At 51.5% G+C, this 22,834-nt stretch overlaps 7 protein-coding genes across 7 annotated transcripts; 4 read left to right on the top strand and 3 right to left on the bottom strand.

Moving 5' to 3' along the window:
• Positions 1–2,856: 2,856 nt before the first annotated feature.
• CPAR01_09591 (glycosyl hydrolase family 3 N terminal domain-containing protein) lies at positions 2,857–5,409 on the top strand (the record flags this gene model as incomplete). The annotated part of the gene is made up of 3 exons (XM_060493856.1): positions 2,857–3,025; positions 3,081–3,399; positions 3,453–5,409. The coding sequence occupies 3 exons, from the start codon at positions 2,857–2,859 to the stop codon at positions 5,407–5,409; spliced, it is 2,445 nt and encodes an 814-aa protein (XP_060347986.1).
• Positions 5,410–6,213: 804 nt separating this feature from the next.
• CPAR01_09590 (uncharacterized protein) lies at positions 6,214–7,484 on the top strand (the record flags this gene model as incomplete). The annotated part of the gene is made up of 3 exons (XM_060493855.1): positions 6,214–6,912; positions 7,019–7,373; positions 7,438–7,484. The coding sequence occupies 3 exons, from the start codon at positions 6,214–6,216 to the stop codon at positions 7,482–7,484; spliced, it is 1,101 nt and encodes a 366-aa protein (XP_060347985.1).
• A 977-nt stretch (positions 7,485–8,461) lies between these two features.
• On the top strand, positions 8,462–9,496 carry CPAR01_09589 (UbiA prenyltransferase; the record flags this gene model as incomplete). Its single annotated transcript, XM_060493854.1, has 2 exons — positions 8,462–8,554; positions 8,621–9,496. The coding sequence occupies 2 exons, from the start codon at positions 8,462–8,464 to the stop codon at positions 9,494–9,496; spliced, it is 969 nt and encodes a 322-aa protein (XP_060347984.1).
• A 468-nt stretch (positions 9,497–9,964) lies between these two features.
• Positions 9,965–10,379, bottom strand: CPAR01_09588 (uncharacterized protein; the record flags this gene model as incomplete). Its single annotated transcript, XM_060493853.1, has 2 exons — positions 9,965–10,305; positions 10,367–10,379. The coding sequence occupies 2 exons, from the start codon at positions 10,377–10,379 to the stop codon at positions 9,965–9,967; spliced, it is 354 nt and encodes a 117-aa protein (XP_060347983.1).
• Positions 10,380–11,493: 1,114 nt separating this feature from the next.
• On the bottom strand, positions 11,494–14,002 carry CPAR01_09587 (uncharacterized protein; the record flags this gene model as incomplete). The annotated part of the gene is made up of 5 exons (XM_060493852.1): positions 11,494–12,582; positions 12,635–12,864; positions 12,925–13,261; positions 13,316–13,456; positions 13,535–14,002. 5 exons carry the CDS (start codon positions 14,000–14,002, stop codon positions 11,494–11,496), a joined length of 2,265 nt encoding a protein of 754 aa, XP_060347982.1.
• Positions 14,003–18,994: 4,992 nt separating this feature from the next.
• CPAR01_09586 (uncharacterized protein) lies at positions 18,995–20,401 on the top strand (the record flags this gene model as incomplete). The annotated part of the gene is made up of 5 exons (XM_060493851.1): positions 18,995–19,147; positions 19,221–19,708; positions 19,768–19,832; positions 19,894–20,320; positions 20,368–20,401. The coding sequence occupies 5 exons, from the start codon at positions 18,995–18,997 to the stop codon at positions 20,399–20,401; spliced, it is 1,167 nt and encodes a 388-aa protein (XP_060347981.1).
• Positions 20,402–20,487: 86 nt separating this feature from the next.
• Positions 20,488–21,924, bottom strand: CPAR01_09585 (alpha/beta hydrolase fold-3 domain-containing protein; the record flags this gene model as incomplete). Its single annotated transcript, XM_060493850.1, has 4 exons — positions 20,488–20,559; positions 20,774–21,709; positions 21,762–21,777; positions 21,842–21,924. The coding sequence occupies 4 exons, from the start codon at positions 21,922–21,924 to the stop codon at positions 20,488–20,490; spliced, it is 1,107 nt and encodes a 368-aa protein (XP_060347980.1).
• Positions 21,925–22,834: the final 910 nt, after the last annotated feature.

Raw genomic sequence — 22,834 nt, 5'->3', positions numbered from 1 at the left:
ATAGATTGGAATACTGGCAGCTGGTTTAAGGAGAGCCGCAAACGATCGACGCCAGTGGTAGTCTGCAAGCAGGGTCCACGGAATTGGATTCCTGGCATCTTGCAGATGTCCCATGACGACAATAGAGTCAGGAACATCTCAATGAGTTGAGCCTCAGCGGGGCACTCGTATGTCACATCACACGACGTTGCCCTGCGTTTGCCCTCATATGTATGTTTTACTGCTTGATACATCCCGACATCATGGCACTCATATGGTCGCTCACTGGACTCTTAGTGATAAGTAGTCACGTTTCACCCACTTTGATAGGTGAAGACTTCTGACTCACGAACATTGAACGGACTGGTGATCGAATTCGTCTCCAAAAACCCCCAATTCTGCGCATGTTGCGATAGAAGTTGGACGTCCAAATCATAGAGTACCCAGATGTAGGACTGCCGAGCAAGTGAGTCGTGACGATCAACTATGGGCCTACAAGGCGTTACCAGACGTCATTCAAGAAACATATGTAGTTGCTGAAGATCGGACTCAGTCGACAGTCCTATCAACACCCATTGTCGAATCGAAAAGAATGAGAAAAAAAACACAGATGTTTTTTCGATTCAATTGCGCAAGTAACGGATCATTCACTCTTGATTCCCCACTTCAGGCTCGCGATGTCGGAACCCGGAAACAGGGCTGCTACCGAGGTTGACCTCGGCTATGAAATAAACACCAAAAAAACTCGATGGCTCTGTATCTGGACATCACCATTGTATGATTGAATCTGTGCTATGGTATGATATGACCTTAACCCCGGAACATGAGGTTATGGTTAAAAGCTGCGCGTCCAATTTCCAATGCGTGATGAAAAGGGCCGAATAGATCGACGCTTGAGCACTTCGCGCTCCGACCCCAGTATGAAAACAAGAACCCCAAAACTCCACAATAACCATCATGGGAACAGCATCGGATTCCGAAGGAGCCTCACGAACATAGAGGAGTGCGTGACAGGCAAACATCAGTCAAGGTACCCGCATGGCAACCCAGGCTCCAGCTGAGGGCTGACAAACCCTGAGAGGCGGTACAGGTCTAGTTCTCCAATATTTGCATGGGCAACTCCACAAAACTCAACTGTTTCCCCATGGGTGTGGTCTGCTTGGGAGGAGTGGCACGGTGATTTGATGGGGCCTGGATATCCCACAAATTGCTTTATCCAGCAGTCTACTAGCATCGAATGCCGGCATTCTGCCCGGGCGTGGAATTATCATGACGTAGGCGCCGCTCACGAGACCTCTCACACCGGGACACTGGGAATATCGGGAGAATGAAGTCGCGTACGCAACTATTTTACCATCATCGGCATCGTGAACGGCTTTTCTGCCATGGATCAAGACGGACTCTTGGCGTTAAGACCGGACTCCGCGCTAATCGGCCGATCAACAGTTCAGCGTTACTGAATAACCGTTGTTTTACCGGCGGCAGGCTCCTCGACCTTCTCTATGACATGTTCCAAGGAGCACGAGGCTCGGTTTTCAGCGTAAATCATGACCCGAGGGCGAAGAACAGGGCCGATTAGATGTGCGGGGAAGCCGGGGGCACTGGGACAGAGTATTCTTTCTCTCCGATTTGGGACGACCAGTTCCACGGCCTTGGCCCCCAGAGTCCCCTCAATTTCTGAGTGTTCGTGAAGAGATTCCCCCAAAGAGCTACTCCAACCGCCATCACGAAGAAATTTCAAAGAAAAAACCTGCGTCTACAGTCCTCTAGTGTCGGCGCAATGTCGGACCTCCACACAAAGTCGTGTGTCCCAGTGGTCCACTCACCTTAACGGCGGGGGCGGGGGTGGCTGGGATTAGGCCGGGGGCGGTCTTCTGCTCTTTGAAAAGCCGGTACGGAGCAAGCTTTGAGTGAGGTGAGAGAGTGTTCGGACCGGGGGTTCGCTCAGGAGAACAAAAGCTTGGAGTCTCCAGGTTTTCCAGCTGTCACCCGATCCGCATCCCCCACATATTGGCTCGTGTTCCTTGTCCCGCCCACAGCGGCAGTTCTCCGGAAGTTAACTTTGAATGCTACGGCGCAAACACCGACAGTCAGGCGCGCTATTTGTGATTATTACTCCATTCTACTCCGTACTCTAGAGACTCTGCCCGTCGTCGGTAAAGCGACCCCATGTTGGCATCCAGCAGTCGGCCTGATGCGGAGTTATCGCTGGTAGTTCTGGAAGCCGGGCGGTGAAGGATGCTGAGACCTGATGAAAGAGTCGATTGTTCTAGAGGCCCAATGACTCGATCTTCCCGCTCAACAGCTGTTCCAGCGATTCTATGACTAGTCATATCCGCCGTTAAGAGAATTACACCCCACAACCCATTTGACGATTTGTGGCCACCTCTAGTCAGACTGGAGACTCGGCAAGATTCCGCCTCCCCACGTGTATAGCAGAGCCTTTTCCGGACCTTGCCGTCGTTTTGGCAACCATCTGGAGACTAAACCTAGTGTAGTCATCGCGTGCGTCGCTGGAAAATCTACGGCTGATTACCCTGCCCAATATCCCACCACTTCGCGCCTTGGTGAGCATCTTTCGGGTGTCAACCGGTGCGGGGCCGACTTCCGGACCATGACGATGTGCAGTACCAATGGGAACGCGATCATGATCAGGTTTTCCCCGACCTTGTCGTTGCCCGCGCGGAGGTTACGGGGAAGAGGAGGGGTCTATCCAGGTCACCGGCGAGCAGAGTGCGAGGGCGACGAGGGTATGGTGGACTGACGTTGCTGCCGACGATGAACAGGTAACATATAAAGAACGGCATGTAACCCCCAATCAATGGAATTTTAGGATCTTCAGCACAAGCCGCAAGTCAACAGCTCAAGGATCTCAAAATGTCCGCAGCTCTGTCTCTCTTCCTATCCGGTCTTCTGTTGGCACCCTCAGTCAACGCTCAGGCGTATGACTCTGGTGACCGATCTGAAGATGCCTTCAGCTGGATTCAGCCGGTGAACACCACCATCCTCGGTCCCTACGGGGACTCTGAGCCAGTCTATCCTTCCCGTAAGTTTCTCGGTTCTCTAAGTTTGGTAACAGATTAACTAACTCAACGATGAAGCCAACATCACTGGTACCGGTTGGGAGGATGCCCTCGCTAAGGCAAGGGAGTTCGTCTCTCAACTGACCATCGAGGAGAAGGCCGACATGGTCACTGGCCAACCCGGTCCCTGCGTCGGAAACATCGTCGCTATCCCTCGTCTTGGTTTCCAGGGCCTCTGCCTTCAAGATGGTCCCCTGTCCATCCGTGTTGCCGACTACGCCAGTGTCTTCTCCGCCGGTGTCTCTGCTGCAGCCACCTGGGATAAAGATATCCTCTACGAGAGAGGTCTTGCCATGGGCAAGGAGTTCAAGGCCAAGGGCGCCCACATTGCTCTCAGGTTTGTCCATCTCCGTACACTCATTATGGCCAACACCTACTGACCACTCAAAGCCCCGTCGCTGGCCCCCTCGGTCGCAGTGCCTACTCCGGCAGAAACTGGGAGGGCTTCAGTCCCGACCCTTACCTGACTGGTGTCGCCATGGAAAAAACTATCACCGGTCACCAGGATGCTGGTGTCCAGGCTACTGCCAAGCACTGGATCCTCAACGAGCAGGAGACCATGCGCAACCCGACTTTCGACCCCAATGGTACCGCTACAGACATCGAGGAGCAGGCCCTCTCCTCCAACGTTGACGACAGAACCGCCCATGAGCTCTACATCTGGCCTTTCGCCAACGCTGTCAAGGCCAAGGCTTCTTCCTTCATGTGCTCTTACCAGCGTATCAACGGTTCCTATGGATGCCAGAACTCCAAGTCTCTGAACGGTCTTCTGAAGACTGAGCTTGGATTTGATGGCTACGTTATGTCTGACTGGGGTGCCACCCACACCGGTGTTGCTGCCATTGAGGCCGGTCTCGATATGGATATGCCTGGCGGCATTGGCAGGTACGGCATGGACTGGAAGTCTGGATCTTTCTTCGGCGGCAACGTCACTACTGCTGTCAACAACGGTACTCTCAACGTCGCCCGCGTTGATGACATGATCGTTCGCATTATGACTCCTTACTACTGGCTCAACCAGGATAAGGACTACCCCAGCGTCGACCCCTCCTCTGGCGACCTCAACACCTTCTCCCCCAGATCCACCTGGGTTCGTGAGTTTAACCTCACCGGCGAGCGCAGCCGTGATGTTCGTGAGAACCACGGTGAGCTGATCCGCAAGCACGGCGCCGCCGCCGCTGTCCTCCTCAAGAATGAGAACAAGGCTCTTCCCCTCAAGGCTCCCAAGTCCATCGCTGTCTTTGGCAACGATGCTGGCGAGGACACTCAGGGATTCTACAACCAGGCTGACTTCGAGTACGGCACTCTCGTCGCTGGTGGTGGCTCCGGCACCGGTCGTCTGACCTACCTTGTCACCCCCCTTGAAGCCATCAAGGCTCGCGCTTCCAAGGATGGTGCCCTGGTCCAGCAGTGGCTCAACAACACCCTCATCATCAACTCCAATGTCACCGACCTCTGGGTTCCCAAGGCCCCCGAGGTCTGCCTCGTCTTCCTCAAGACCTGGGCCGAGGAGGCCGCTGACCGCCAGCACTTGAGCGTCGACTGGGACGGCAACGACGTCGTCGAGAGCGTCGCCAAGGACTGCAACAACACCATTGTCGTCACCCACTCTTCCGGCATCAACGACCTCCCCTGGGCCGACCACCCCAATGTCACCGCCATTCTCGCCGCCCACTTCCCTGGCCAGGAGTCCGGTAACTCCCTCGTCGACGTCCTCTACGGCGATGTCAACCCCTCCGCCAGACTCCCCTACACCATTGCCCTGAACGGCACCGACTACAACGCCCCTCCCACCACTGGCATCAACACCACCGGCTGGTACGATTGGCAGAGTTGGTTCGACGAGAAGCTCGAGATTGACTACCGCTACTTCGACGCCCACAACATCTCTGTCCGCTACGAGTTCGGCTTCGGTCTCAGCTACACCACCTTTGAGGTCGCCGACTTCGAGGCCAGCCCCGTCGAGCAGGACATCACCTCCGCCCCTGAGCAGCGCCCTGTCGAGCCCGGTGGAAACCCCGCCCTCTGGGAGACCATCTACAACGCCACCGTCTCCATCACCAACTCTGGGGATGTCGAGGGTGCCGCCGTTCCCCAGCTTTACGTCACCTTCCCCGACTCCACGCCCGCCGGCACTCCTCCCAAGCAGCTTCGCGGCTTCGAGAAGGTTCCCCTTGCCGTCGGTGAGACCAAGAAGGTCGGTTTCGAGCTGATGCGTCGTGATCTCAGCTACTGGGACGTTGTCTCGCAGCAGTGGCTCATCCCCAAGGGCGAGTTCACCCTCAGCCTCGGATGGAGCAGCAGAGACTTGAAGGCTACGGCCCAGATTACCCCTGTGCAGGCCTAAGTCTTTAGTTAATTGGCAGATGTTTTAGTGGAGGAATGATACGATGGACGAATTATGACTCTGGATAATATTAGTAATGTCTGGACAACAATAAAATAACCTTTTTTCAAGTTCAAACAAATCTGAATGCCAACATTGAGCGTCCCCACCCGCGCAATTCGTAGCATTTTGGCATTTCACGATATATGACTATCAAATTAGGCAGTATAACAGGCCATCCCCAATATCTTTGAGCTCAATATTGATTATATCAACTGGGCCAACAAGACCGAATCCCGAATTCCAGGGTACGGCCCTTTCTAGATCTTCTATACTGAGGGACTACGGCCAAAGTTTGCGTCGCAGATCACCCATCCGCTGGCATTCTACGTTAGACACATGCGTAAGCACCATACAGCAACAGCCTGCATATAGCGTGCTGTGCCGAGAGACAAAGTCTAGGACTTGCGAGACTGACCAGTCGAAAAGGTTATCTTCTCTTTGGAATACTTCCTTTTCGCGCGATTAGCGAATGAGCTTCGCTGATTTCCACGGCTGAGACGCAGCCAAGCTAGGGAGTGCATCCAGCTGAACAACCTAGTGAGATTCGGGTGATACAGATTCCAATTCCATGGGCTGAGCACATCCAAGTACTCCCCCAAGGCCTGATAAAGACGCTGTCGACACTTCTTCCCATTTGCATAGCACCCGTCTCGAAGTCATTCTCCAATCCCTTCTTATGTGACTGTTCATCTTCCCGAGAATACAGATTCTGCATTTCTGAACTGTCCGGCGCCTTCCAGGAGAATCAACTAGGACCGAAATATGGCGGCAAATATCGATGGAGTTGGAGGCGCTGGCAACGTGAGCACTGAGAATGGACCAATACTGACTACGGAAGAGCAAGATGATCATGCTAGTATTCACGGACAGTCACCGAACATCAACAAAGCCTTACAGAGACACATATCACTAGGGAAGCGAGCGCCAACAAAACCTATCCAGGAAAGGACCTGGAAATTTTACTTATATGGACTATATTCGTATGAGAATCTTCTCAGTCAACCAAATCAGTGCATCCGATCACAACGAGGGTATACAAAGCGCGAAGGGCTTTTTTCTTCTGTCGAGATCACACAGGGAGGCGACTTTCCGTATCCAGCTAAATACCGACAATCAGCAAATTGGGATGGAGGGCACGATGTCGAGACAGGGGGTGCTAACCCATCAGCCAGACACTTGCCCCGAGGAAATGCGTACCTGGGAGAGAAGCCGATGAAATTCCAAACTCGCCTGTTTGGCATATCTCGGGAATCTCTCACCGTTACGATAGCCCGAGCCTTACCGATCTATGTGGTTTTAGGCGTCTTCCCCAGCGGCCAACCCAACCCAGTCGAAAGGGTTATGTTCTGCCATGAGCCAAAACAATTGTTCCGAGAGCTTAAGAAAGAAATTCTTCGCCTACGCGGTTTCTGGAAGACCCTTTTTTCTCTCAGACATGTTAAAAGCTTTCGGCTTTACAAAGTCAGTTACTAAAAGCAGGAAACCCTATCTAATCCCTATCCCTAGCAGTCGACACCTAAGTGCGTTGTGTGACTTGTGTTGGAGATGTGGCTAACCATTTCTACAGTGTAATGCGCAAGACGGGACTCATGAGCGTGTCGAACTTGATAATAATGGTGCTGCGGACTTGCAATTGCTCCTGCATGCGTACAAAAAATGGCGGGTCCCTGAGCACATCGCAGTTGCCTGGGGGGACTGGATTCACGAGGAACTCAACAGCGACTCACATGACGTACTCAAGGGGAAATTCTCACTTGAACTTGTGCTGGGCTGGTCCGTCTCCAGGATTGCCGTCGTGATTCTCATACCAGTTGTGCTAAGCCTCGCCATCGGACTCTGGTTCAACTCAAAGGGCTGGACGGACCCAACAACCATTCAGACCGCTTGGTCTATCGCATCCTACATTGTGACAGCAGGAGGTTGTAAGTATCCCATGTTCCGTATTGAAGGAGGTTCAAACAGAGCGCGCTGACTGACCGCTTCTAGTCGTTGCTGCTTTACTTGGTATTATGAGCAGTCTTGCCGATAAATAGGCTTCAATTGCACACCACATCATGTCCGATAAATTGCGAAAGACATCATCCCGGCTTACAGGATCTATATTAATAGTGCACTTGTCTGGCTTTGATCATACCAAGGTACTGGAATTCGATACTATTGCTTGCTTCCCTTGCTAGTGGAATGTGATCGAATGCCTTTTATCTATCCGAGATATCGAATTTCAAACATCGACGGTGGGCCCGGAGTGCATTCCATCAGTCTCGTTTTCTCAATCTCGTCAAGTACACCAGGGTGATGCATGTCTTGACTGTTTAGTACTCTAGCGGTGAACATGTTGATGTGTTGTGGGGCGCAGGGCTAGACCAAACGAGACTGTGGCGTCGAACTTGAAAGCTGAAGCTTATCACCGTACTAAGGATGCTCGTTATCTGATGCGAGGCCGCGGACTTTTCAGCTCTCCACAATTTAGGTTAGGAACGTGTTCGAAATATGTAACACGGCACAATTCGACTCAAGAGGGAAATACTGCGGCGGTGCGGCCAGCCCGAGACAAGCTGCGTTTGCTAGTTCGGCCTTCACGCTTAGCTACGAGGCAGCTAGAGTTCAGCTTCCCGAAATCTACTACCGGGATTAGACTTAGTTAAAAGAGTTATCCTCAGCAAATGTCCCCGACTGGACTCTCCTTTGGAACTGCGTCCCGCAGCTTCGGGTAACCCGGCCTGCTTCACGGAAACCCTCCAATCGTCTCTTGCCAGGATACAGTTCTCAATGTTGCGAGGCGCGCAGACACGGAAACATCAGACGATGTCGTCACGTCCACAATTTTTGGACTTTCCGGCCAAGCAAACTGCCATCTTCGGCGCGGACTTCCCCACGCCCTTGGTAGTCTGGCGACTGATTGAAATAGCAGGTTGATTTCCACCTTTCAGCCAGCATCAGGAGCATTGACAGTTCATATTCTTAGCGACATTTTGGTTTGGTAGGAAAGATCTGTCATACGACCGACAACATGACAGTTGTTGAGAACAACATCTTGGCAGAAAAGCCTTCGGGCGCTCCCGCTCCGGAACTTTACAGATCTGTGCCTAAGCGCAGGACTTTGGTAAGAAAACATCTCCGCTTGGACGTTGCGCAAAGCTCCCGTAAGCATTGTACTGATCCTTCTCAGGCACAAACCGCATCCTTTCATCTCAAGACTCTCTATCTATTCACTAGGAGCGATATCAAGACCGTACTAGCGCCTCAAATCATCTTCATCACAGCAGCTGTGTTCAGTCGGGAATCACTCACGACAGCAATCGATCAAACGAAATACTCCAATATTCAGAGACTACCCCTGGCAATCCTATGGATATGGCTCAACTTGATCGTGTGCGGTATCTCAAACCAGCGACTCGCGGACTCCATCGTCGAAGATGAGCATAACAAACCCTGGCGGCCACTGGCTGCGAAGCGGTTGACGCCCGCACAAGCCCAACGACTTCTTCTCGGCATGATACCTCTCGTGGTTACAGTAAGCGCGTTTATGGGTGGATTCAAACCAACGATATCGATGATGACGCTTCTATGGATGTACAACGATCTCGACGGGAGCAGTATCAATATCTGGGCGCGCAACGCGATCAACACGGGCGGCATCATGTGTTTCAGTGCTGGGGCTTTGGAGGTCATCTCTGGCGGTGATCTCCTTCCGAAGGCGTGGGCTTGGATCGGGGTGACCGGGGCCGTCATCGCCACTACAGTCCAAGCGTTGGACTTCCCAGATATGGAGGGAGATCAAGCTAGGGGTCGCAAGACCATTCCGCTGCTATATGGCGAGGGCATTGCTCGGGGCGGGCTGGCTGTGATGGTCTTGCTGTGGTCTACTGCGTGTCCACTGTTCTGGAACCTCCAACCGGCGGCCTGGGCGGCTCCTATTGGAGTGGGAGCCTTGATGGCTGCATTGACTATGGAGAGGCGGAATGAGAACTCTGACGATATTGTCGCGAAGCTATGGTGTCTGTGGCTGGCTGTCTTATATGTCCTCCCTCTTTTCGCAGCGTAGATACAAGTGCTCAGCACAAGAGCATGTGTGTGTAGAAGAAGATATCGTAACCTCGACTTCCATAAACAGAGAATTATAAGCACCGGGCAGGATCGACTGGATAAAGTATGAGAGAAATGGCAACATGCTGAGCCAAGGCGAGCAATACGAAGACCTCCTAATTGTTTGGGAAGCATATGTCGCTGAGTGCCTAGGAATATCACCTCAATAGACTGTCCACATTCAACATCAACGAAGCGCATTGTGCGTACAGGCTATATCCAAGCCTATAGGACAGAGATTGATCCCTTTGTCATGATAATGTTTATTGGTATTCATGTTATAGCGCGAAACTTGTCGTTCTGAAACTTGATCTTTCCTTGTGAATCTTCATCCCGAACTTGACTGCTCCTGATGCACACACAAGATACCGCGTCTGTCATGCTTTCCAATGATCAATCATCCCTGTGGCTTCCATGCTCAGTACTCCTAAGCCTTCTCCGTCTCCTTCACAGACTCAATGCCAGGAACACGCCAGTCGCAGCCGCAGGTACAGCCCCAGGAGGCATTCTCACAGTCGGTATGGCGCTGATCGTAGCGAAGCTTGCCGGAGCTGTCGCAGCGGTAGTTATAAGGGCGATACTCGCACCAGAGCTTGCTGATAGGGCAGACGATGTCGCATTCGCGAGTCTGGAGGACAGTATCCTGGGCCTTGATATTGATGGTGTCGACTCCATCTCTGTCGTTGGAGTCCTGACGGATCTTGTGGGGGTTCATGCTGGGGCCGGCAGCGACGCCAATGGCAAGGGCGGTAGCACCAGTGAGAAGAACTGTGATTTACTGTCAGGCTTTCTTCATGATGGATACTTGAGTGGATTTGAACAAACTTACCTTGAAATCTCATTTTAGAGGCTGTGCTATCTGTTTCTTGGTTGTGATTGATGATGTAAATAGTGGAAGGAGATCTCGTTAACAGGCAATGGCGGTGGGAGGTGAGATATTGAAGAAAGGTAGGGAGTTCTGAAAGCTACTGATTCAACGTATAAATACTCAAAGAGTATTCTGTAAAGGCGTTTGAATGCAAAAAACTGTCTTGTATCTCCAACTGACCGCCATCGCTGCCTTGAAAAGTTGTGTTGACTGAGTAACGACATAGGTGGAAGGAGCAAACGACGGCCATCAAGTCCATATGCCTTTGTTCTTTCCTTGAGAAAATCCACTATGAGATGACCAAAAAATATCATTAAGGCATATATGCGATGATGACCACGCTAGCTCAGCTACGATACTTTGTCCACATGTATAACACTTGTGTAACCATCGAGAACCCCTTGCGATCAATCATCAGCACGAACTGAACTTTGGTACTACCCAAGGGAGTGCAGGAGAAGCAAATTGCCAAGTTGAAGCAGGTATAGAGATAACTTTTAGCAGCTTGAAACTATTTTACTTAGGTAGTGACCGTTCGTTGGTTTGGCCAAATCAAGACAGTTATCATGTAAGTTCTATGTCACGAGCGTCTTGAGGCACCTACCGATTTTGACGATGGATGAAATGATGGCATCTGAATTTGTCACACCAGCAAGAGATCTCAGCATTCTCTCTTTGTCTGTGTTAGTAATAGATTGATGTTGGGCAGTGTTTGCCAGGTACATGCGGAGCTACATTAAACAAACATCCGACATGGTGTACTACAAACAGTGACGCAGCCAAGACACCCGCTCAATACTTCAACATGATCACCGTCCGTACCTCTTCTACACCCTGCCTCAATAGTGTAGTTCGAAGCTTCAATACCTGAGCGTACTTCAAGTTGCTGATTCGCTGTTGCACGTGCAAAGACAGTACCTCCGATCAACTAAGATACAATTGTCGTGTTCAATTCCTTCAAGTTATGTTCTGTCCGTTTCAATGCTAGATACTTTTTGCACCTCAAATAATGTTACAAGTGCCAGAAACAAATACACGCTATGTCCACTCTAATGCCCCGATAGACCTATGTTCCACAAAACAAACCATCAACGCCTTTCGCCTCCAGACTTTTGTCTCTCAGCCTGACCAAGCCATGCAGTTTGCTCGTCCAACCGGCTGTAATGCGCATCAATCACCTCCTGGTTCAAGTAATTCAGCCTGTGACCACACCTCGTCCACTTGACGTCATGCGCCGTTGCTGAATCATCGCAGCATCCTCCCCAGCAGTCTCCGATTCGGTCAATGACCGACTGGAACTTGGCCTTCTCGCTCCTCCGGCTCCGGTCGATAATGTTGAGCATCGTCGGAATTGCGACCTCGTGGAACAGGTCCGCGCAACCGTAGACCGATGACAGAAAAATAAAGTCGGCAAAGAAACGTCGAGGAATGTAGAAAATGTCTGACCAGCCTACGCAAAACTCCTTTTCCTCGATCGTGTAGCCGCGGTTCATCCGGATAATTTCGCCGTTGACGGTGACGGCCTTCTCGTTCCACTTGTGGTACCAACCCCACCATTGCGGAAACTTCTGCCAGTCCGTCATACACATGTACCGCGGGCCGTCGCCCTCGAACTGCCGCGTGTTGTGAGATGTCGGGAACCAGATGGACTCGCGATTCTCATCTACCCAAGCCATCGGGTCGATCCAGGAATCGAAGTGGAAGTACATCAATCCTTCGATATCGGGTTGCTCGTCGAGTATGAGCTTCATCGTCCTGGCGACTTGCATGTAAATTGTTTCGTGGTGTGGGTACTGCGAGTGCGTGAGATTGTGCCAGTCTTCGGGCTTATCCTCGACCATCTCCGGCATGGAGATGTGGACGGTGTGGTAAAAGGGCTTGTATTTCATGAGGAGAGGCACGCGCTCCATGCGCTTCGCATTCCAGCGAATCATTGCGAGCGTGTTGCTAAAGGGCGAGGCAGTGAGGTTTCCAGGACCTGTCGAGATCTTGTACGGTTCTTGCTTGTCCGTGAAGGGTGTGATGATTTCGGCCGGGGGTGTCGAGCAGTGTCCGTCGGTGTCATCTCTCATCACGAGTCGGTACTCGGGGGTATGCGGGAGTTCGGAAAGTGTTGCATAGGGGATGATGCCTGCGCCGAGAAAGCTGGCAAAGGTAAGAAGACCGAACTTTGCTTTCTGCAATAGCGTTAGTATGCCTTGATCACAGTACTCCATTAAGATGACCGACCTTGTAGGATGGAGGCGGCGCCAAAGAGTTCGGCACGTCATCCACTGGAGACGAACTAATGTACTCTTTCAGGGGAGCATACTTCATGTATGCCAGCGAAGCGATGAAAATGAGCACTGTGCCGGGTATAAGGAACATGCTGTATCGAGACAAGAAGAAGTGCGCGGACACAAGCATCAACACAATACTTGTGGTGTCGTTGATGAACCATCTCACCCATGAGTCGACCCCTGTATAACGTCAGCAATCTTCTTCGAGAACCCCCAAGTGGGACGGTGTCTAAAACGTACTTTTCTGTGCAACCGTAGTAATCAGAGCTACAAGTGTGGTCATGAACACCACTGACAAGCCCTTGCTGTCGTAGCCGCCGAAGAAAGTGGGTTCGAAGGAGCTGTATAGTCGCACAAGTGCATGCACGAGCAGGTTGAGCATCGCACCGAAAGCTCCCAAGACAATGTTTGCGCCGTTCGAGCTCAACTCGGTAGCCTTCAAAAGCTTCTCGCTGTGGATGTCGGATAAGGCACTGAAGCTGGCCTGGCCGACAATGCTGACGTAGAGGGGAAGCTGGTATGTCGATGCCCTCGTGCGATGTTGTGGGTAGAACTGGGACAGTACCAGACCCGACGTCTAGTCCTGTTTAGCAGCTGACTTGGAATATCAGAAGCTACGCGAATGACCTACCTGGATCAAGAAAGCCATCCATCGGGTCTTGGGGCCCTTCAGTCCAAGAGCGGGCGTCGTGACTAGAGCTGCTGCAACCATGATGCCGCTCTTCGTGATGGAGACGGTGCCTGGATCGCTGACCAAATAGTTGAGAAACAACTTGAGAAAGAAATGTTAGCTTTTACCTCATCTAATGTTGCGCCAGCGCCAAGTGCCAAGCGCTTTGACGTCGCATACCAAGTTGTTGCTGAGCATTTGCAGTAAAGCAATCCTCATCAGTCCGAATCTCAAGTCCGCGTCTCCCCAGACATAACACCAGAGTGCCCTCGCGCCTCCAATGCGGGGAGCTTGTCGCGATAGCTTCTCCGCAGCGTACTCGCCAGACGACCGTCCGTCCTCATCAGCGCCAAGATCCAAGTCCTCCGATCCGTTGCCCAGCGAAGAGTACTCGGTGTTGGTATTTCGTCGGCGAATCTCGCGTTTCAAAAGCAAAGTCGCAATCAAGAACCTCAGAAATTCGGATATCGTTAAACTCGAAGATGGCGAAAAGTTGAACTGCCCTCGCTCGCGGGAATTCCAGAGATTGACCGCCGCGCCGACCTGGAGGAGCACCAGCCCGAGCGCGGCGAGACACGGGACCAGCCCGGCGCCACCGGATCCGGCTACCGCCAGCATTCGGCGGAAGATGGACCGGTTTACGGCCATGGCGAAAGAAGAAAGAAAAAAGGAGTGTAAGGCGGCGGCGCGAGTTCGTCTCGATCGCTTTCCGTTGTGTTTTCTACCAGTTTTGACGAGAAATCATGATTTCGCAACCACCGCGAGTCGAAAAGAAGAGGACAGAACGCTTGGCCCTTTTTCCTCGCTGCGAAAATACGAGTCGTGGCGGGGGCGATCAGCGTCGCAAAAAAGGTCCCCTCGGCCTCCAGACAATAGCAGGGCTGTTCGCACGGAATCTGCTGGGGGCCAGGTTAAAACCGGGGACTTGACAGGGGACGAGAATCGAAATCGAGCTTGAATTCCCCAATCTGACCACGCCGCGGACGCCCCGGTACGAGATCGTCAGCGTTCAGCTTCGGTTGCGTGGAGCGAGTACGGATGTGGACGGCTCTCGAAAAAGGGGGGGTGGTGTTCGTCAGTCAGCGCGGGTGACTTCGATGTCGTGAATAGTATCATTGAAGAACACGAAAGCTGGCAAGATGGGAGGCACAATGGTTTTGTCTGGCCTTGAGCTCGATACTCGAAGCTTAATTTGCTGCTAATAAAAAGTATTTTAAGGATCTGAGGCAAATGCATCCCCCTAACATTGCAGTTACAATTCTGGCAGCGAATTAATTAGCACGGCTGTCGCCTGTTTGCATGATCCCCGTCAATCTGGGTGTTGGACTGAACGCCAAGTGGACCGATGAGCTTTGGGAACATTTGGAAGTATCCGTTTGTTAAACCTTCCGGTGTGGGCGCCCGGCAGTGCTTGATTGCAGCTTTGCCCGATCAGTTAGGTGATCACGAAAGAGGAGATTCGACCGCAGTACATAAGGTACGGCGCAGAGCCAGGCTTGCGAAGTTGTGGCAGCGTGAAGGTCGATCCGGCGTTTAAAGAGCAAAGAATCTCTGCGCAAGGCACCAAGTTTCCAAAAGGCCAAAGTTGGCGCGCCGCGCGTCCTGTAACATCTTCTCCTCAACAAAGGCCAGTCATGCGGAGTAAACTTCAAGTTGACAACCACACACACACACTAGAAAACCATCCGAGGCTACAGCTACTTGCCTCCTAACAGCTGTCTGTCTGGCCTTATGAGTGTGCGGAAGAGATGGGGCACGTGTTCGGCCCAAATAACTAGCTTTTAACATGAGTCGCAACGGCTGTCACGGAACTGCGCATCTTCAAGGACACAGCCTGCGCCAGAAGAAGTGAGACCGGCTATCGAAATGTGGCCTGGCCGTGAGGGGCCACTCTCTTATTGGACCGTCTTATCACTCGGCGCCAGGATTGAGTTCCCAATTTAGGTCGTTTGGAGGGGCCTCCCGGTTCCCCTTGTTAAGCACGGTTCAGCAATGTCGTAGCCGTGACGGCACGCAACGCTGAGAGGGAGTTGCACTGCTAACAGAAACTGGCACACTGGTTAGGGGCCGATGGATAGACTGAAAATAAGGCGGTGGGCGTTGGTCCGTCCACCTTCAGTCGTTCGGCTGAACTGTATGGTGCTGACAGTGACGGAATCAAGTGAGATGCTCAGCTGGGTCGATACGGGGAAACCCCGCCCGCTTGCCTTGAGATCACGACACATTTCTCCTGCCTTCCACCATGTCGGGAGGCGGTGATCAGCCAGGTTCTAGACCAAGAGAAAGGGAGGGGGGGTTGGAAGGAAACAAGAGTTTACATGTGGCAAGCCGAACATTCCAATCAGGGTCCGACTTGAAACACATGTGCATGTTGACCCCTACTGCGCCGTCTGCGCCCAAGTTTGCTACGAATCGGAGGTCGCTTCACTCGTAAGGCGCATGGCTAGTGTGAAATCCTTCAAGCACTTCCAGGGGCGGCTATCCGAGATCTACCACATTCGACAGCGCCATTTAGGGAAGCTGAGAGGCCTGCAGGATCTCTTGTCTTGACTGCGTGATACTGAATAGGGGAACCAGATGGAGAAGGACTTTCCGATGATCTGGACACGATGCTATGAGCTTGACTTGACGTACAATCGGTTGAGGTTCCTTCCCCGCCTCACTATGCAACAAGCGACATCATACTCAAGGCTCGCTAACTTCGCATGACCATGGAGGCGAATGCTAGAAGCACCAGAATACTCGGCCACGGCTGCAGATGTGACTTGTGCAAACCAGTCTCCTATGCCATCACCAGATTCGCGAGGCATATACAGGCCTCTGTGATTCAGCTAAACTATTGATGAGATGCCGAAGACAGCGGCTCTATAGTCAGGCTTCCCATCTGTCATCCTATATCAAGACTGTTGGATTGAAAGGTTTGACTGGTGCAAGGTCTTCCACGCGTCCGACCACGTCACTGGCAGCAACTAGGAGGTGCCACCACCTGCGTTAGCTGCGACGGCAGCGCTAGAAGTTTTCCGTCCGTCTCACTAGTTCAACCGTCAAACACACTCAGCATAGCTCACAAATCCAGACCAGAGCGACGGGTAGACTACTCCGATTCGAGAAGACAGCAAAATCCACGGTCAAACTTTCGAGTCCGGCCGCGAACGCCAGTGTTACGGGCTCGGAGCCATGCCCCGAAGCCCCCACTTGCCGCAGAGCGCTTCCGTTTCCCTTTAGTCATCGTCGATCTCACGGTCTCAAACGTAAATGGCGGTTGAGGTTGATATCGGAACAGCAAAAATTTGGGATGATGAAATGCCCAGCTTTTGAGTAGAATAAAGATGCCTCCATTTCAAATTCACTTACGCGGAGCTTAGTGCGTTGCACATGAACACAACTAATTTGCAGCTCCTGAGTCTACATCCATGTTACCCTGAAGACGGGCACAGGGGGGAGCTTTGCGTCTTTCTGATCCACATCAAAGAGTCCTGGAAAAGTGGCTTAGCCCACGGGCCCTGGTGCCGTTCAACGGACCGTACCGTCTTCCGAAGCCCCGCTCAATCACTGACTTCCTCTCACTCTGTAAGATGTTGAACATGTGTACGATGCCTCGAAGCTGAGCTGCTCCAGGAGTTACGGTGTCTGGGATGAAGTTTCTTTCGTGCCTTGCACTACTTGGCTATTCTTTCCAAAGTGAAGACTACCAGAGTTTTGACAGAGCTCCTGATCGACCATTGAGACGCGAGATGCCAGAAACAACGTCAGAGGATTGTGAACATCGTGAGAGATACATCCCGAGTCCCATCTGTCATGACTAGGAAGGAGTTCGATAGTCCGCTCCAAGTTTCGTCGAGAAGATGCCGAAGCTACTAGACGAACCTTTATGAAGCCTCAGTTTTCAGAAAAAGCATATGCCTTCATGCCAGACTTGCCAGTTCAATAGCCGTCGTATCCATCACCCGTCCGACGGTCAAACTATCTGACTCTACAATTCTGATTCATGTACCTAATCGTCAATAAGGTTGTGGCGGAAAATCCACAAGCAGATATTATGCCCGTTTTGGGCATCTTGTTTACCTCAAGGTCCAGATTCGACAGGGTCTAGACGAGATCTGACGCCTCAAGCTAATGCGGAGGCCAAACCCCCGCCTGATCGCGTAAGTCATCACATAAGAATGCCGTGATGGAGGGAGCAAGTTTGGGTAAGGCTGCATCGTCTTTTTAAAGTTCGACGTCAACGCCGAGCTTGAAGCGGTTTGAGATGTTGCCAAGAGAACACCTTTCCGTACAGAGGAGGTGAGTGCTCTCATTCGAGACAGCATCTGATGCTCTGCACAGATGTCGCAGTAGCTGACGCAGATCTATGTCCGAGCACTATTTGGATTTTCTCTTCACAGCAAGATAGTGTGCGTCTCGAATTCTCATGGAAGTAAATGAGTGGTCGGTGTGTTCGGCCCAATCTCACCAGCGTTGGAGACGCGGCTCGCTAGAAAGTTTGATTTGTACCGAACTTCGTGTTGATGTTGCGATCAACTCGAACTGCAGTCAACGGCGACAATCGAGGCCGATAAAGATGCATTCCTGGCTCAGATGATCTTGGCAAGAGGGGTTTAAAGGGGGATTTGGGGAATACATGGATACAAGTAATGGCGAACTCAAGCCCGACGCCACATGCAACGCTTGGAATACTTCTATGTTTCATGGACCAAGAGCTGGTGTGTGATTTGCTCTCGTAAAATTGACTCACTTCCCACTGAATCATCCTGGATCATCACAAGCCCCTACCAAGCTGGAACTTTGCCCGGTCTCGCTACCCAATGGCATAAGCCTCTCACATTCCAACTTTGATTTAAGCTCCTGGCAGAATTGATAGTGTTCCCGCCATCGGCTCATCCCCCGAGTCCTCCAACCTTGCCTTGTGGTCTGGAACAATGTTTGGATCGACCCGTTACAGCACTGTCACCGAGGACCGCCCGAGGGTCGTCTGAAATGTGCATCCCCAAGTGGACAACGCCGACAACGGTCTCCCAGTTCGCCGCGATGAAGGTGTCCTCCAGAAGACGGAAAAGCAGCGACTTTTGCCTCAGCCCGAGGAGGATATGTTGATAACCCGCCACCGTTCGCCGTAAGAAGAACTTTAAACAGAGAGGTTTACCCGTGACGGCTAGGGGCGAGGCGCGCCTCCGGCTTTTGCATCCCGCACTGGACAAGTGAGAGCCTCTGTCGGCCCAGTTTGTTTCGATATTTAGAACGAACACACCCGCGAACGCTCACCAACCTCTTTCTCACCACGTCATGGCTCGAGTCATATACGCTGAAGTATTCCGAAGAGTCTGCATCGGAGTGAACGGCCTAAGCATGTGTACGTTACATCGCATTCACGCTAGCATTACACGCCTTACTGAGACCTATCCAATCTCAGCCCGACTTCCCCATCCCTAAGTCATCAAAAGCTGAACTAGTAATGATCAATGTCTGACCATCTCTTCGCAGCGGCATTTCCGCCGACCAACCAATAAAGGGTCCCGGCAATTCGGTTCTGGGCCTTGGTCTCTCCTGGGCAGAATTCTCACCATATCCTCCGACTACCAGCTTCCAACTCGACTTGCTCGCGTTCGGGGCCGTACCTCTTCTCATCCAAATGCGGCCACGATGACTTCTATTGAGAGCAACGGACCTCTGATAGCGGGCATCACATGGTTTCTCTGCTTCTTCTGTGGCACCTTCCTGGCGTTACGAGTGTACGCGAAGTTAAGCAGGGGACAGAAGCTGTGGTGGGATGACTACATCTTTCTTTTCTCGTGGGTACGTATATAAATTCTTAACGAGGTATCTGTTTGTCTGACTATCTGACAACTAAACTGACGGTGGCTTGCAGACTTGTCTCTTTGTCGAATCGATCATCACCCAAATGGGCGTCAACTTGGGTTTCGGCCGTCACTATTACGACATCACTCCCCAGGCCAATCTCCTAACGATTGCCATGTATACTTCAGTAGGCGCATCAATATCGTGCTTTGCTTCGACTGGTAGCAAAGTTGGGTTTGGTGTAACCCTCCTTCGGCTCACGACGGGCTGGTTCAGGATATTTGTGTGGTTCGCCGTCGTGACATTGACGGTGGTCATGCTTCCCAGCGCGACCTTGACATGGCTGAAGTGTACCCCGGTGCAAAAGAACTTCAACAGACAGATGCCAGGGACCTGCTGGGATGAGTCTGTGACGCTCAACTACGGCATCTTTAACGCGGCTTGGTGCGCGTTCATGGACTTTGTGTTGGCGATAATCCCCTGGAAGCTCATTTGGGGGATGCGGTTGAGAAAACACGAGAAGCTAGGCGTTTGCTTTGCGATGAGCCTAGGCTGGTTGTATGTTTTTGTTCTCAAGTCGTCGTACTATCTTACCTCATGCTGACTTATCACCACAGGGCAGGCGTATGCGCCATCATCAAGGGCATATATCTTGTTCAACTAGAACAAGGTGACTTTTTCTGTGAGTTGACTAGTTGCTCTTGCATTTGGCTTTTGTCATCTTTCTAACATTTGCACCCAAGTCAACGGAAAGGACGTAACTATCTGGACCGCTGTGGAAACGGCCACAGCAATAATTGGATCATCGATTCCGGTCTTACGAGTCTTTATCAAAGAAAAGGCATCTACCCTTGGCTACGACAACAAAGTCAACCACGATGGTAGCAACGAAAATTCAAACAACATGGAGCTCAACACGTATCGGAGCGTGATTACCTCTACAACGCGGAAGGGTACCCTATCGACGACGGAAGAGACCGATTTGGATGGCGCACGGAATCTCCCACGGAGCGGAAGCTGTCTTTTGGTGGACATACCAGACTTCAAGCTTGAGGGAATTGTGCGAGCTCGGAGCGTGGATGAAGAAAGTCAAGACGGGTCAGACGATGATCAGAAGTTTAGTAATCATGATCGGGTCGACCACAATGTCCATAGCCAGGAACAAATCAGGTATGTTGGCCCTATATGGCGTGTATACTTTTGCTAACCCTTTCCAGGGACGAGCGGGAGTTTTATGGAAGAGCGCTCTGATCAAGTCATTCTATTGAGAATGGGCGCCAGAAGCACTACGCGTAAGAAGACAATTACGCGAAGGGGAAATTACTGACTCTTGTGTACTAATGTTTTTGAATGAGAGCAAAGACCTCTGATGTCGAAGGCTTGATGATACCTGGAGTAATTCCGCTCCGCTATAAAGTAATGACAGTAATGAGAATCATGAAGTAATCTTAGGAGTTGATACCATCGTTCTCTAAGTTGACCATGCTGTTTTGTAAGAATTTAGGCACAAAGAATTTAGATGTGCCAAAGAGTAAATTGTAAGATATTTTATGCAACGGCATTCTAAGATTCCTGTGGTCACCGGTATATGGCATCATATGCCGTTGACGATTTTTCCGGAACGGTCATGAAAGGATCTGCAACAACCGCCTTCTTGATCTCATCCTCCGAGACCTCCTGCTTGAGAAGCCATCCGAGGCCTCTGAAGATGTCAAGGTTTGCCTTGAACGCGGACTCGACACCAGGGAATATGAAATGTCCATGCGGAGCGCCGGGATACACATCTAACCGGGTTTCAACCCCGTGTGCTCTGAGAGCTTTCTCGTAAACCAGCCCGTCATCCCGGAGGAAGTCCAGACCTCCAACCTGCACAACTGTTCGTGGCATTCCGACATGGGGATTCTTCGAGTTGAAAGGCGAATAATCCACTGATTTGATGTCTGCCTTGTAATTGGCAGCAAGATAACCCCAGGCTGCTTTACTGAAGATCGGAGCCTCGGCGTTCTGCTCTCTTGCGAGGAAGATATCTTTGTACTTTGGAGGCACTATGTCGTCCTCGAGGAAGAGTGGAGCCAGGAGCCAGACACCGGTGAGAGGAGCTCCGAGCTTCGTCGCGCCATCAACCATCTTCTGTGCCATGACGGCCGCTAGGTTTGCGCCAGCAGATGGGCCTCCGATAACGAAGCCTGCGCTCAAGTCGCCACCTAGTGTGTGCGCATTCTCAGAAACCCACTTGAGCCCATCTTCAACATCATTGGGGGCCGCGGGGAAAGGGTGTGTGGGTGCCAGACGATAGGAAAGGTTGATGACAGTGGCATTGAAGAGCTTTCTGGCGATTCTGGCCCAGGGACTCATTTGGTGACAGTCACCCATTGTGAAGGCGCCTCCATAGATGAGAACGATGACTGGGGACTTTGCGCCTGTTGACGTGGAGGGCTTGTGGACGCGGGCTTCTTGTTGGCGGCCCCCATCGCGCATTGGGATTTGGATAGTGTACTCGAATTCCGTGTCTGGGGCTGGGGGAGCTGACTCTGGCAAGGGATGCCCACCTGCCAGGTACTGGAGTATGGTTAGTGGCCGAGTCAGTTCATGCCAACGAGCCTTGACTAACCTCTGCGATCTCTGGACTTCAACGAGGGTCAGTCCACTTTGTTCCAGACTTTTGAAATTTCGCTTGCGGTTGATACTCACTCGATGACGCTCAAGGCAGCGAGCTTCTCTTTTGTGTCATACTCCATCTTGTCCACAGACGTCTTGTTCTCAAGAGAGCCCATTGATACAGTCTATTGCCTGAGCAAAAGTGCAAGTGTTGGAAATGTGTGGGATAGCGGTGCGCACGAGGGAAGAAAAATTGGATTAAGAAAATCTTCCAACAGCGAGCGGCCACTGTCAATTTAAAGCAAAGCCGCATTCGTTATCTGATGTGACGGAATCTGGTTCCAACAGAGCTAAAAGATTACATGTTTGTCTAGTCCCAACGGCAGCGCTACTATCGGACATGGTCTCCGCACCCCGATTGTCCGAGGGACCACAATGTGTTCGCTTCGATGGTCATTATTGATCTGCTCATGGGTAAAAAGCAAATCCAGCAAATGAAACGAACCCCCCCGCGGAAAGCCCCTCTTCTAGTGCAACGAGGCATCCCACGTCAGCACAATAACCATGCGAATTTTCGGTGTTTGGCCAACGAAAAGTCCCTTTTGGCAAACCCAGCCCGACGGTCTGGCTGCAAATGATGTTACATTGAAGATGCGCGTGCGAGGCCCAGTTCGGAGAAAGCAAGTCTTGGCGATGTTTGTGCCCCACAAATACCATTCATACCGAGCAAACGCTCCTCTTCGAGACCATACCTCCAAACATTTGACCAAGTCGAGCCTCTTATCTGTGATACTCTCGGACGAGACATTTCAAACACAGTCTTTTCTACCTTAGAATAACTTACTGCATGTGTTTAATTAGGTATCCAGTGCGGACATTTCCTCGGCTGAGGAGAACCTTGGCCCGATCAAAAATTCCATTGATCAGGATACCTTGTCTGTGGTGAAGCCCTCCTTTGTCGTGTTCTTTGACACGAGAACACAGAAATTGTCCTAAAAAGTTTTTAGAAAAGATTTGAAGGAGACAACTCGGAAAGACTGATTGAGCCTAGGTGCTCTAGGTCACTGTCCTGTTTCAGAAGAGGCA

The sequence above is a fragment of the Colletotrichum paranaense genome (genome assembly GCF_030867605.1).
Source record: "Colletotrichum paranaense strain IMI 384185 chromosome Unknown Scaffold_7.1, whole genome shotgun sequence".
NCBI lineage: Eukaryota > Fungi > Ascomycota > Sordariomycetes > Glomerellales > Glomerellaceae > Colletotrichum > Colletotrichum paranaense.
Note: the sequence above shows the minus strand (reverse complement) of the source record. Positions and strands in the feature narration are given on the sequence as shown.